The following is a 14668-nucleotide window of genomic DNA, read 5'->3' as shown; positions in this document are numbered from 1 at the left end:
TTGAAAGCTGGCCATAGACTGTTCCAATAAAAATACCATCTATAGTTAACAAGATGGATGTTTACGGAGTGCTGGGAGGGGAGATCTTTTGGAGATGCTCAATTAACTGTGAGCTGATGGAGATATAGGGCTGGATCCAAATTGGCCATTACACAAATAGAAAGGCTCACTCCATTAACAGGGGCAGCAGGATCCAGCAGGAACTCCCTGCTTGAGGAAGCGGGCTGGGAGGCTGTTTTCATTCATTCCCCCTTACATCTCTTCTCATGCTGCCCTGGAGGGTCTCCCAATCCTCCAGAACAATTTTTTAGGAACCATGGCAGGAGGGGGTGTATGGAGAATTGTGAAGAATGCCTCACTGTTCCCTTCCTTTAAAGTAGCTACATGCTATTCTGGATCCAGCTCATGGACCTGGTTTACGTGCAGATCAGCTGAGGAGGAGCATTTTCCCTGCTCAGTGCTGAGGGAGACTCCCTTTCTCAGCACTGAGCACTGAAAAGGACTTCTCCCTGATCAGCTGTTTATTGGAGATAAGATATTTTGCCTGGAGAGAGGTCTTGGGACCTGGGAAAGAAGCTGGTGGGCTTGCTCTTCCATGTGCCTGCACTATGCTACCAGCCTTTGCCTCTTACCTGCAAGATGGAGATAACACACCAACCTGCCTTACAGGGTTATTGTAAAGATTGTTGAGATAATGTACACAGACCGCTTTGAATACTCTATAAACATTAAGTTAATGGTATTGACAGAGAGTTCCATTCCTAGCTCGGAAATGAAAAGGGTAATTACATGTCATTTTGGGACCTCCCAAATGGAATAAAATATTGGCTTCTGATTCACATGTGATTATTCTGCCAAAGACATTGCCATCTATCTAATTTTTAAAAGGTGGACAGCAGAGCCTTCACACTATTAAAGGAGGGATTTAAATCCATGTAATGTTGCTTTTCAGTAAAGCACATTACTTTTCTTCCATGAGCAATAATAGACACAATGCAGATAGTGGATTTTAATTTAGAGTTACCAATATGTACCTAGTGTAAAATACTCCTGGTGATCAAACCAGTAGGAGACAGAGGCTAGTTAACTCATTTTACAATTCCATTCATCTAAGTTAACTACGTTGAAAATCAGCTCTGTGCCTGAAATCTTCATTTGATGTCGAGATGGGGGGGGGGGAATGCTTTATTGTATACAAGCAGGAAATTATGTGCATCAATTTAAGAAATCTTTCAAAACACCTTTTCTTTTGCATCTCTTGTATTTTCTGGCTGAGTTTTTTTTTATTCTTTCCTACTTCTAGATTAATTATTGAATATGTTAATTCTCTCCCCCCCCCCCTTCTTCTTACTCTCTTCCACCTAACACAATTTCTCCCCCCCCCCCTTCTCCCTTCATCTCCTGTTTTTTGTCTCATGTTCCTTAGATTGTGACCCTGCAGGCAGGGACTTGTCTTTCTATTTTTGTACAGTGCCTATTGCATATTAGGCACTTTTTATAAATAATAAATGATGATAAATGAGCTAGTAGGAGGGCTGTAAATCCTGGAACAGTTAGAGATGAGACTGGTAGAATAGCAGTAGAAGCTCCACGCTGGCAATTCATAGGGGATTTCCCCCCCCCCCTTTTTTTCATTCTAACGAGACAGTTTGTCTGGAAAGAATAGAAAAGCTCCCATTTTATGATTATGGGTGATTCTAATTACAGAGAAGAGACTTGTGTTTACTTTATCTTGCCACCAACGTATTCTGCCGCTGTCCCATTTAAGGACTTGCATCGACATAAGAGGACCAGTTAAGGTGGCAGCTGGAGCAGGATGAACCCTATCAAGAGAAGTCCATGCAGTCATCCACTCCACTGGAATTTGGGAACGAAATGTTCCACGGAATTTAGGGGAGACCGATAACCCATCTGTTTGTGAAGTGCGGAGGTTATTTGCCAGAGTTCAGGACTGCCTTTGCAGGAACCAGGAGAGGAACTGATCCATCCAATGTAAACCACATCCAGCTCAAATGTTCCCAAGCTGTGGCCTGTCTGCTGATGTCACAGCATGCCAGCTTTACAGACCTGTGAACAGTCTAATGTGGCCTGGCTTGATGGGGAACCCATTCTAAATCCAGAGAGAAATTAGCAAACAGTGTGATATTTGCCCACTCCCCTTTCAAGTCCCTTGCCAGATTCCAACTTCTAGCATTTGATGGCAATCTTGTGACCTTCAGCATGCCTCCATATAAAGATATTTAGGATTGGAGTTTAATAAGCTTCTTGTTAGGAATGGAATTGATGGGTAGCATAGCCCCTAGATCAGCCTTCTGCAACCTGGTGCCCTCCAGAGGTTTTAAACTACAACTCCCAACATTACTGACCATTTGCCATGCTGGCTAGGGTTGATGGGAGTTGATGTCCAAAACATCTGTAGGGCACCAGGTTCAGATAGGCTACCCTAGAGCATAGTGAAATGATTAGTGTTCCATTACAGGCTTTCTGAAGGGGAGCACACTTGGCCAAGTACAGCTTTCTATTGGTTATCAATTTGGAGTAAATAAGGTCTAAGGCTGAAGCAGTCACAGTGGTACTGTTGAATCAAGATGTAGTTTTGAAATGCACAAACATAAATGTCTTTATTTAAAAGGCTGCAGCTAAAAAGAAATATCTGGAGTTCAATTAATACTAGATGTGCACATATATACCTGTTCTCTCAGTCCATCAACAGAAAAGGCTTTCATATACAAAACGAGGATCAAATATAGCTGTAGGAAAAAGCACCAAAGACCCCCCCCCCAAAAGGCAGCTGCACAGGTGTATCAAAAATAATTATAGAAAGAAGCTGTCCTTTGTGGGGAGAAATGCCACAATCTAAATCTTGTGTATAGATGGCTCTTTCCACTTTAAAAAGTTTGAAACTTGACTTCTGTCTGGACCACTGCCTGTTGCAAGTTGTTTAGTGTGCTTCTGCCCCCCTCAAAACCTGGAACTTGCACTGAATCCTACACCTACCCAGGAATAAAACCAGTTGAATATTGTGGGATGACTTTCAGTTCTGAGTAAATAAGCACAAGAACAGTCTGTAAGAAGCTTCAAAGCAAGAAAAAATATGGGATAATCATTCAGACTTACTTTTAGAGCAGGGGTGTTGAGCCTCAGACCCACGGCCAAATGCAGCAATCCTGGGATCCTATTCTGTCCCTCTGGGGATCCCAAGATTGCTCCTCCCTCTTTCCTTGGCTCCACCCCCTTCCACCAATCACTGGTTGGTGGTTTCCTGGCCTTTGCAGTTTTCCTCCATTCTAAAAAGTTGAAACACCTTTGCTAAGACTTGCTTACTGGCAGCCCGCTCCTTTGCCTTTGGACCCACCCACCACTGGACTTCAGGCCCGGAGAGCTTCTCCCATGTTGACTTGGCTCTGCGTTCCCCACCCCTACTCGGCAAGGTTGTTGTGAATGTTACTTGGATAATAGATGTAAAGTACTTCAAATATTATAATACACTGTATAGATGTTAATACATATAAGAGTATTATTATTATTATCATCATCATCATCATCTCTTATTTCTCGTTCAAGGCGGTGTTTCTAGACAGACATGACGAGCTTTGCCGAGTTATGCTGTCTTTTAATGATTCAAGAATTTACTGATTATTGAGCATGTTTTAACAATGACTGCTTTCTGGATGTCACTGTGGATGTATTTTGGTAGGACCAGTTTCTAAAGGTTTTCTGTAAAAAAAAACCAAAACCAGAAAAACCTTGATGTGATGCCGATGGATGATGTGACTAATGGAATAATTGTAACCTTTTCCTGTTGCCTTAGTTCTTTAACTTCCATGGCCAGCGGTGTATATTTTCCTCTCTTTTTCTCTTCCTTTTCTACAACGTTATAGCCATTAGGTATTGTTATGTCAATGAGGTAAATATGTTTTTCATCATAATCATGTTGTTGTTGTTGTGGTCCTATCTATGTCAAGGGTTTGTAGTTTTCTTGCTTTGGTTTTTAAAGTCTGAAATCCTGTCCACATAAAACAAGGCTTGGGAAAGAATCTGGGTGGTTTTGTGAACCGCCCAGAGAGGTCCGGCTATTGGGCGGTATAGAAATGTAATTAATAAATAAATAAAGAATCCCACGTGCGTTCGTGCCTACGACACAGATCACAAAATCCCGGAAGTCCCGTCTTTGATGGACAAGATGACAGCTCTGTCCCCGCGCTCGCTGCCGCTGCTCAACGTGTCCTCCTTTTGGACTCTCTTCTCTCAATAGGCGCCCACGGCCAAAGACTACTTTTCCCGTCAGCCCCTGCGGAAGGAGGTGCGCGTTCCCTCCCACCAATGAGGAGGCGGCTGGCTGCGGCTGGGCCTGCGGGTGGCGCTGTGGCACAGCCCGGGAGGCGTTCCGTACAAAGCGCTGAGAGGAGGGGCGCTTCCTGTTTGTGTCTGGCCAGGGGCAGGAGCGACTATGGCGGCAGCGGCAGGAGGAGCAGGGACGGCGCTACCGCCGCCGCCAGCAGCGGCCCTGGCTCCTGTTCCTGGCGGGCCGGTGCGGCGCGCAGCTGGCAGAGGGACGGCCAACATCTTGACTCAGCTCCGGCAGGCGCAGCTCAGCGGCCGGGGCCTGACGCGGGGGCCTCAGGTATCTGAAGCGGAGGCGGGCTGTGTGGGGAGGCCGGGCAAGGCCGAGCTCAGGCTGAGGCTCGAGTGAGGGAGTTCTGGATCGCCCCTCGCTCCTCTGCCCTCCTCGTGCCTCAGGCAGGTTGCGCTGCGACGAGTTAGGCTCTCGGGGGGCAGCGCTGGCTTACCGTTGCAGGGAGAAGGACTGAGGGGGCGGGGAAGGGGCGGCGGAGCCCGAGCCACGTCCTTCTCCAGGCGCTGGGAGGTGAGGTGGTCGCTCTCCTGAGGAGGAGGCGGCGGCAGCCTGGTCGTTTCAGCTCCATTTGCTGGTGCTCTTCATTGACACATGGCCCTTCTTTGTTAACAGAGTGGAAAGGGTGGGTGAGCCTCGCTCTCTCACGCACGTTCCGCCGGGGCCCCCCACAACCGCGGGGGGGGGATGCTGCGCTAGAGACCCATTAACAGCAACTAGGGCTGTTTCTTTCTTCCTTTACTATCCACCCCGCCCCCAAAGTGGTTCTATGCTACTCATCTTGCTTTCTCAGCGCCCGGAGTTACCGCTGGGACCTGCTTTCTTCTCCATCTCTAACTTTGACAGGTTTTCTGCAAGTGAGCGATGGCTCCATTGGCAACTTCTTAGCAGAGAAGTCGTAAAGTCTAGCACTTTTTTTTTAGTAGTGTTCAGGTCAGATGTACTTAATTGGAAGTGTGACATCTGTGTGTGTGTCACACACACACACACACACACCAGGTCATATTTAGCCCATGGCTGGAGATGAGCATGACACTGCCTGAATAGAATTATGCTCTAAACCTATCAGTTGGCAGATCATAAAAAAGTAGAGTAAGTTGTATCACTGAGAGGTAATGTATGTGAAGTACTTTAAATAATTATTATTTATATAATGGCATAAGCTTTATGTGGTATTTTAAAATGCATGGTATATACTTTAAAACTGCAGTCCAACACAGCTAAGTATGCTGACACTTGGTTTTCAGTAGGTTAAACGTTCTTTAACTCTATGTTGGATTGAGGTCAAAATGTCCAACATAAATATTATCATCTTCTTCGATAGAATTTCATGATTTTTCCTATTCCGGTTTCTGGCTAGTGCCCGAATGTGGAGATACATTTTTTATTATTATTTATAGCTACATTTATAGCCCACCTTTTTTCCTCTTGTAAATAACCTGAGGTGGCTTACATGGTCCTCCTGTCCATTTTATCTTCACAATAACTCGGTGAGATAGCTTAGGCTTTGAGTCTGAGATTGGCCCAGTGAGTTTCATGTCTGAGTGGCGACTATAATCTGGATCTCCTAAATCCCAGTCCAACACTACACCACACTAGCTTTCATATAATACTAGTCTGGTATTAACATGGAACAAGTTTCTCATGATAAAAAAATGTTGATATGTAGCTTTGACTGAAGCAAGATTCAAAGTCTAGTAAGATTCAAAGTCTAGCTATCTAAAAGCTGTCCATTTTTAACTTTCAAATCTGAATTGGTTACCAGGGTAATTTAACTCTTGTCCAAATCTTTTGCTACCATTCAGTGAATGAAATATACTAACTTCTTGTCAATGCTAGAAGGTCTCTGGTTTGATAACTAGTCTTCTAGTCCTTAATAGAAAGTGGAGTGAAAAAGGTGACATTGCTCCTCTTAAACTCCTAGTCAGGTTTCTGAATGGGTTTTTATTCCTTCCATATATGTTCTTTCCTCTGTGTGTTTTCCTGCTGCATCGGTATTCTTGTTTTCCTTTTGGCACAATGGCTACCAGCTAATTTCGTATGGAAGCACCTATCAATAAACATTCCAAATGGATATTCAGACTCTTCTCTGCAAATAGTAGAGCTAAAAGTGAATGCTGACTTTTTCAGGGTTTTATCAAGTCTCTGTGAGCTGCAAAAAGAGCTGCAGCAGCTCAAAGCTCCTTAACCCTGCTGTAATATTCCTGTGTTCAAAGCAGCAGGGAGCTGCACATAATTACTTCCTGTGTAGAAGCAGAAGGTTCTTGCCACTACTTTGCAAGACTCAGAAAGACAAAAGATCTTGAAGCACTGGATCTATTCTTGTGCACAATTAATTTTTGAACAGATACCACCACTATTGTACATGAAATGCATACCATGACATAAAATGCAATTTAGAGCATCTGTTCTTGTTCAAGTGTTCATAATTGTTGTGAACAGCCAAGATAGCTTTGGTATAGGGCAATATAGAAAAATAAATACAGGACATGTAGCTAAGAAAAGCCAACTCAGGTATATTTAGCAAAAGATGCTTTTAAATTGATCACATGTGACATTATCAATGTTTCTCTTTTTCCTCCAGTGGAAGTTATATTTCTGAAGAAAGATTTTAATATGTGAGATCCTTAATCTCAAACAAAATTAGCAATTCAATCCTATCATGATAACATTGTTTGTATGCATAAGCTGCTCACTCAGGTTTCTAGAGAATAAACTCTTAGAAAATGGATTTATAGATAGAAAATATAAATGAAGATCTAGTTGAGATTTCCCAAGGGGGTAGCAAAAACAACAGTCTTATGGCACCTTAAAGACTAACAGATTTATTCTGGCATAAGCTTTAATGGACATTGTCCACTTTTGGCAGAATATATATATATATATATATATCTTCGGAGTGAGTGTGGGGGAGAGATATCAACTGTGTTGATGGAGCGTGTTGATGGAGTGAGTTGCAATGCAGAAACTACAAACTGATGTTTAACTTAACAGTTGTCATTCACAGATCATTGTTGGGGGATAACTGATATTGCAATGGTGAGCAGGTTAACATATGTAGTATGATATATTTAAAAAGTTGTCCACATTCAAACTATAGGAAATAGAGTTGAATTTCTTGATGAATTGTACTTCAGCAATTTCATAACTTTGAAATTTCTTTGTTCAAGAATTGCCACCCCCTTGAGCTAATGTTTACATTAGGGGGTCTCTTCCTATTAAAAGCAATGAACAAATTGCTCTGCTGGCTTTAATCAGGAAAGGAAATGCCCCCTGCCAAAATGACTGGAGAAGGGGCAAAGTCCACCCCCCAACAAAGACCCTTGTGGCAACAGGATCCTGGGGGGGGGGAATCTCTCTCTCTCTCTCTCTCTCTTTCACACACACACACACACACACACACACCAGCCTTTTCTTCTCCCTCTTAAATGCAATGGAGTGAATCACTCCATTGACTTTAATAGGGAGGAGGAAAAGAGAGAAAGGAACCAGAGAGATGGGGGAGAGAGAGAGAGGAGGAAGGAAGGAAGGAAAGTAAAAAAGAAAGAAGAGTAAGAGAAATGAGAGAAAGGCCCCAGAGAGACAGAGAATCCTGAGTAAGTAGCACACACAATGCACATTCATGCACACACACAAATGATGAGAGCACTCCCAACATTTTTGTAGGGGGACATTCCACTCCCCCATAGTAGCTAATTTGTGGTGGTACCCAAGGCACTTTTGGAAATGCCAAATGTGCCCAGGACCCCTAAAAGGGGTATTAGAGAGTCAATAAAGTTGAAAAATTCTAATCTCACTGCACAGACACCTCCTGTTAGAAAGTTGGAGTATAAACAACTAAGCTACTCAAGTGTTGCATATTACCATATTCTCTCATGGGTAACTCTAGCTGGTAACTTTGCCTTCCTTTTTGCAATTGTTATTCTAATTGTCACATGTGAGACTAGCTTTAAATTGCTAACATCATATAAGGAAGGAGTAGAGTATTAGTATACCTGAAAGAATTGCCCATGGCTCCTTACAAATATCCTAAAGCTACTTGTAATTCCAAAGGACAGTGGGCTTATCTCAGGGGGTTGGACTCGATGGCCTTATAGGCCCCCTTCCAACTCTACTATTCTAGGATTCTGTGATCTACAGTGATTATCTGGGTGGCATTAAAAATGGTCAGACCCTAAGGCTAGTCAGTTTTCAGTACTAAAGGAAATGTTTCTGGCAAATCCTGTCTTTTTTTAAAGCCTGATTGCAAACTTATTTTTTTTATTTATTACATTTCTATACTGCCCAATATCCAAAGCTTAGTAATTCAGTTTTAAAGTTTGCTTCAGTCCTTTGTCAGAGAATAAAACAGGATGGGTAGAGCAATCCAAAGTGGGGCCAAGGAGGTGCAGTGGATCTTCTACCACATCCCAAAACTTGCTGGCTTGCAGCGTCCAGGGCAGAAAATTTGTGTGTGTATGCGGGGGGGCAGTTTTGCCACATGTTGCAATGTAGTGGGTCTGGTGCATTTGCAATTCCCTCCCACCCCCCATTGACAGTACCTGGGTCTGCCTCACCCTTGGAATGCCCACAAGTGGTAGCTTTCCACCTGCCCTGACTCCTTAGAATCTCTTAACAACAAGGTTTGCGAACAGCATCTTCTGCAGATGATGGCCACTAATTTTGATGGCTTTAAAAAAGGGTTAGATAAATTCATGGAGGAGAAGGGTATCAATGGCTGCTAATCCTGATGGCTGTGTGCTACCTCCAGTAGTAAGTATGTTCACTAGTTGCTTGGGAAAACGGGTGGGAGGGTGCTATAACCTGGAAGTGTGGACCTAATGTCTTCTTAACTATGCCTCTTAATACATGATGCATATATGCTTGGGGTTTAAGACTATGTTTCTTTGACATGGGGAGGGAATCTAGCACTGAAAAGCAGTGAAGTTAACTTAGAATTATGATACTCTGAAATTTGAGTGTGACATGATTTGCCTTATGTTAAGGTGTGTTTTTGAGTTGGAAACGTGTAGTAAGATCTGTCTTTTCTTTTTTTAAGTAAACTTCTCATTTACTGGGCTGTAGTAGACGTGTGACAAAAAGTTGCCTTAATTCTCTTAGAAGAGTATTGTGTAAAATGTGTGTAAAATGTGACTATTGCATTTATGGCAATTCAGGATACTGAGTAAATTGTTGGTTCAATTTTAGATATGTCAGTATGCAGGGTTGGCATGAAAATTCCACAAAGCTTTGGCAATCTACGTGGGGAAGAATTGCCGACAATTGGCACTCACAACTTATGAAATGTAAAAAAAAAAAAGTTGTTTAGCACTAGCAATGAACATACATAGTCTTAAAGACATACTAACAAAAGCTTCAATTTTCGGTAGAGTAAAAACATATTTGTCCTGTTATGAGCATCAGAATGTCTGAATAAACATCGGTGGCTCTCTTCTGCAAACTATTACAATCTGCTTGGCACTGAAGAGCTGTTGTAATTAAGGTCACATGGTATAGCCTGTCTCGGCATACAGAACCCTCTTTGTATTCAGATTTTCACGTGGATGACAACAGTATTTCCACTTTTTGCTACAATGAAAAACTCTCCATTCTTGTAGGAGCACTGTTAGCACCAGCTCAAACATATTTGCTATATGTAGACATTAACAAGAATGAAAGAAACCCATTCTCTAAGAAAGGTGCAGGAAAGACTAAACATTAGAATAATTTCTATTGTGTCCATATATCAGTACTATCAATCAAAAGTTATATTTTTGTCAATGAATCTTCAAATATGCTGAAACTTTCTTTAAAATGTGTACTTGTTACCATTGTCATCTTAACACACCTTCTCATAATCTTTTTTTTTTTTACACAAAGCAGCACTCTACCTACCTCTGTATGTTCTGTATTATGTAACAATTGCCTAAAAGTTACAAAGCAGTGAGGTTAAGGAATCATGACTTCTCTTCTGATTCCGCTGCAGTTAAAATCTTAAGCTATATTGGGTTGACTCCAGGTTAGTCACGCATATATCTTTTATTTATTTATTATTCGTGTTTATATACCGCCCCATAGCCGAAGCTCTCTCTTTCAAGATCTTCTTGAAACCAATGTGAAAGGTCAATCATGCTAACTTAATTCCTACTGATCTCATTTGGAACTAACTAGTTTAGACCTAACCCAAAATGCTACTTGTCAGGTACCCTCTAATTTTTTTCAAGATAAATGAAGTAATTGGAATGAATCCAGCAGAGTTCTGCTCACACTGAAAGAAGAGGGTTGAAAAGTGGTCTTCGTGATTGCACCTATTCCCAGTTGTGTTCTGTGCTTCTTGAAAAACTGCCCTGTAGGATTGGGAAACTCTGCAGCAACATGTGAGGAAATGCAGAGGGCTACAGGGCAAAGGGGAATTGGCAAAGATAACCTCGCTACTGCTGGATCCTGGTGCCCTTCCATTCATGGGATGGCCCAAAATGGATCCAACCCATTGTTTTTAAAAATAAGCTGAACATGAAGAAAAGTGTGTTTTTCAGAAAATATCAAGGGAAGTATTGGGTTCAGTAGAACTTCAGCATCAGATAATTCTTAATGGAAAAACTATGAAGGCTAAAGTGATATGTTCTACTGAAATATTCTTCTTTACAAGGCCCAAGGACCACTGGCAGCTCCCAATCACTTTAAGTTCAGCTCTCTACCTCTCTCTTTCTCTTTCTCTCTTTCTTTCTCTTTGCAGTAGCAGTTCACTCTCAGCAGGGGCTCTCAGGTTTTGCCCTGTCTGCTTTAGTGGTAGGCCAGTTGATGGGCTACCAGGGAAGGTTTTGGGGGTACCAAATTGACTGCTCATCATTTATAAGGTGGCTGGGGAAAGGGCAGAAGAGGAGAATGCAGGTATAGTCACTCAGCTGTAGTCAGGATGAGCTGAAGAGGCAAAGGGCAACATGACTGTGTAGATGCAGCGGTGCACCACACAGGCACTGAAGGGGAAATGGAATGTTCTGTTGAGAGAGAGCGTGCAAGTTGAACCTGAACTGGGAGATCTTGCAAAACTGAATAGAGCAGATCACTCTCTCAGTGACAAGAAAAAGATCCATCCCAATCCAAGGATGAAGTAAGCCTGTTGGAATTTATCTGCCTGATGGTGACTGACTGATAAGGACTTGCTTGGGAGATGTGGAGGGATATGGTGATGGGAGAAAAGACATCCAGCTAAGTCTGGTGCACAACAAGCTCCATTTGACTGTGGGGAGAGGAGAGTGCCCTCCCCAACTTAGGAAAGGCCCTAAATTGCCTCTGTGGTGGTGCGTAAAGTCAAAGTGTCGCCTGTTTGAAAAATAGTGAAGATCAATGTTCTTTTGGATCAACTTGTGAATTTTTCCTATCCAAGCTTTTTAGGCAAAACTTGATGAAGCAGAATTCCCTGGATATATGTATTACAATAATCTGATTTCACTGAGTAGACAATGACAGTATGAATCAATGGCACTTTATATCTCTAGGTGGAAATAGTTGGGCTGTTTTCTCCTCTCAGGAATAACTTCTCTTGCTATGCCAGAAAACAGTTTCCTTGTTTCCATAAAGTATATTGTTAAACCCAAAGGCATACTTTATATTTGGAAGGCTCCTGTTAGGGTTCGGTAAATGTCATCTTTATGCATGTTTAGACAGAAAAAAGGGCCCTACAACTCCCAGCATTCCCCAGCTGGCATGGTTGGCTGGAGAATGTTGGAAGTTAAAGGAACTTTTTTCTGTCTGAACATGCATAGGATTGTCCCATAAAGGCCTTTTGGTCGAACAGAATATACTTGAATATTTAGTAACCGGTCAGATAATAATGCTACACAGATTATGCATTTAAAAGATTATGTTAAATCAATAATTTTAAGAGATGGATCTTGCATGTCATTTTCATTAAAGTGAATTTAAACCTGTGGCTCTTGATATGTTATTGAAGTCCAGATTCTATCATCACTTCTTGACAGTGGCCCCCCAGTTATGGAGCAATCTTCCTGATAAGGCCCGAGTGGTGTCAACATTGTTATCTTCTCAGCACCATGTTAAAACTGTTCTCTTCTCTCAGGCATTTGGCAGCATACAATGAATATTAAATTAGGTCTTGGATCATCTTTGGCTGACGGTTTAACAAATAGTTTTTTAGATATATGTTGTCTCTGTGTTACCTGTTTATATGGTTTTATGTAAACGCCTTTCTTTTTGTACTTTGTATAATGTAGAACTCTGCTCAGGAGCTACCAGGAGCAAAGTCTGGATCCAAGCCAGTGTCTACATTTTTTTGAAAAAAAATGATTTGAAGTTTAAAAAGTAGAGGAAAATATCATTTGGGAGTATCCTATTATGCCCATGTGATCTCAGGAGCATCCACTTGCACAATGGGGCTTTCACACTTCAAAAAATCACCTGAAATAGCCCGAAATGAGCCATAATAGGGCAAGACAGTGGAGCTCACAGAAGGGAGCTTTGCTGACCTGTCCTGATCTGGAAACAAGCATTCCCATGGCTATTTTTAGAAGTGCAAAACCCTGATCTGCAAGTGGTTGCTCCTTTGGGTGCAACAAAACCAAAAGAGGTGGAGCAGCCCCATTGGATACTGCACTAAGTTTTTTGATCCACCCTAACATTCATGCACGTTTTCTGAAAATTATAATTACTCAAAATAGATGTAGCATGTCTGGTTGTATATTTCCTGCCTAATGGGTGTTTATAGTAACTTTAGTTTAAAAATTAAAAGGATAATTATTTTTCCACATTTAGTGTAATAGTGAATACACACTATCACATAAAATGAGCAATTTAAATAACCGGGAATCATAATGATGCATACTCTAAGGACAAGATAAAACATTTTAATCCTGAAAATGTATCTGTCATCTTATCTTGTAGATCACAGAAGCTTTGTTAAAAGAAAGAGATAAACAAGCAAAGTGGAATGGAATTCCTTTGCTCTTACAGAAGCTGTATGAGAATAGTCATCCCAACAGTGATTTTTCACAGTGCCAAAGCATCTTAAAGGTAATGTTTATGATTGATAAGCATACAGTTGTATGAGACAGATTTATTATGTTTAATCCATTCTTATATTTCTCAGATACTTTAAACCAGTCACTGATTGCACATAATTCACTGATTCTCACAGATGTGTCCCCAGTGTGATATCCCACTCACTCGTCTCTCCCTACACTATGCATAATTTTATAAATCTATATCCTATTCTGCTTCAATTTTCTTTTTTCTAAGCTAAATAGGTCCAAAGCTTTAGGTGTTTTTTATGAAGAGGATGCTCCAATGTCTTGATCATCTTGGTCGCCCTTTTCTGCAGTAGAGTTTGCAATGAAGTCAGAATTGGTTATTAGGTCAAATGCTACTCATATGAAATGTGAGATTTAGCAAATATTAAGTTTCACACCTCTACTTCAAAATACTTCTTTCCTAATCTTGCATATTTAGAAGCTTGACAAATCTGACTTGATTAACAATATAATAGGTTGTATGAAGAAGATTTAGGGCTCATTAATTGCCACAGTAGCCCATGATGGGTGAGTAGCCATGTATTGTTGGTTGTTTTGCCAGCAACCTGTTGCGTGGTTAGCATACTCATTACACCATCAGGCAAACAATCCACAGTGCGCAGCTTGTTTGCCCCTTCATCCCTCCCCATCAGTCCTCCACATGGCATCCCAGGGAACTTGTCTACAGACCTGCCAAGTTACCCTTCCCAGCTCTCTTTTTTCCCTGCTTGTGCACAAAAACAGCTGGAAAAAGCTTTTCACACTTCCCTAAGCCCAGGAAATGTGGGCAATTTTTTAGAATTCCTATACATGCCTATGGAGCCAATCAGTTGCATAGGCTTGTATAGATTTTTATTTTTATTTTTTAAAAATGTGCACATTACCTGGGGCATGAGAAAGTGTGTGTGGGAAAATTCCTGGTCCTGTTTTTGCATACAAAAGGGCCCCGACTGCAATCAAGAAAGCAGTTGGAGCCAGGAAAGGGGAATTGGCAAGGATGAAGTGGAGGGGGCGGGGCTGACAGCCCTCCAAGGTGCTATTTGGGCACCATTGGAGGGGCTGTTACTGGCAAGGGGTAAAGGGCATGTGCAGCGGCTTGGCTGTGATTGCAAATCACAGCCCTGCTCAGCAAGAGCGGCAGGGGTTTCTCTTGCTGAGAGGCTCGCTGCCCAATGCTCTTTACCCACAATGAGTTGGCATGTCTGGGTTCAGACAACAACCCAACCCATCATGAACCCCTACGCAGATTGTTGGTTATCAAAGTGGGTTGTTTTGGGGGAAAGCATCGTGATAAGAACAGTCCGGGTTC

At 42.0% G+C, this 14668-nt stretch overlaps 1 protein-coding gene across 1 annotated transcript in view; it reads left to right on the top strand.

Moving 5' to 3' along the window:
* The first annotated feature begins 4450 nt into the window (after positions 1–4450).
* Positions 4451–14668, top strand: part of TRPC4AP (transient receptor potential cation channel subfamily C member 4 associated protein) — a 37589-nt gene continuing 27371 nt past the window's right edge. Inside the window, exons 1-2 of the mRNA XM_063140593.1 lie at positions 4451–4624; positions 13235–13363. Of these exons, the coding sequence (XP_062996663.1) occupies positions 4451–4624; positions 13235–13363 (303 nt within the window). The remainder of the gene's footprint in view (positions 4625–13234; positions 13364–14668) is intronic.

The sequence above is a fragment of the Elgaria multicarinata genome, chromosome 1, assembly GCF_023053635.1.
Source record: "Elgaria multicarinata webbii isolate HBS135686 ecotype San Diego chromosome 1, rElgMul1.1.pri, whole genome shotgun sequence".
NCBI classification, from domain to species: domain Eukaryota; kingdom Metazoa; phylum Chordata; class Lepidosauria; order Squamata; family Anguidae; genus Elgaria; species Elgaria multicarinata.
Note: the sequence above shows the minus strand (reverse complement) of the source record. Positions and strands in the feature narration are given on the sequence as shown.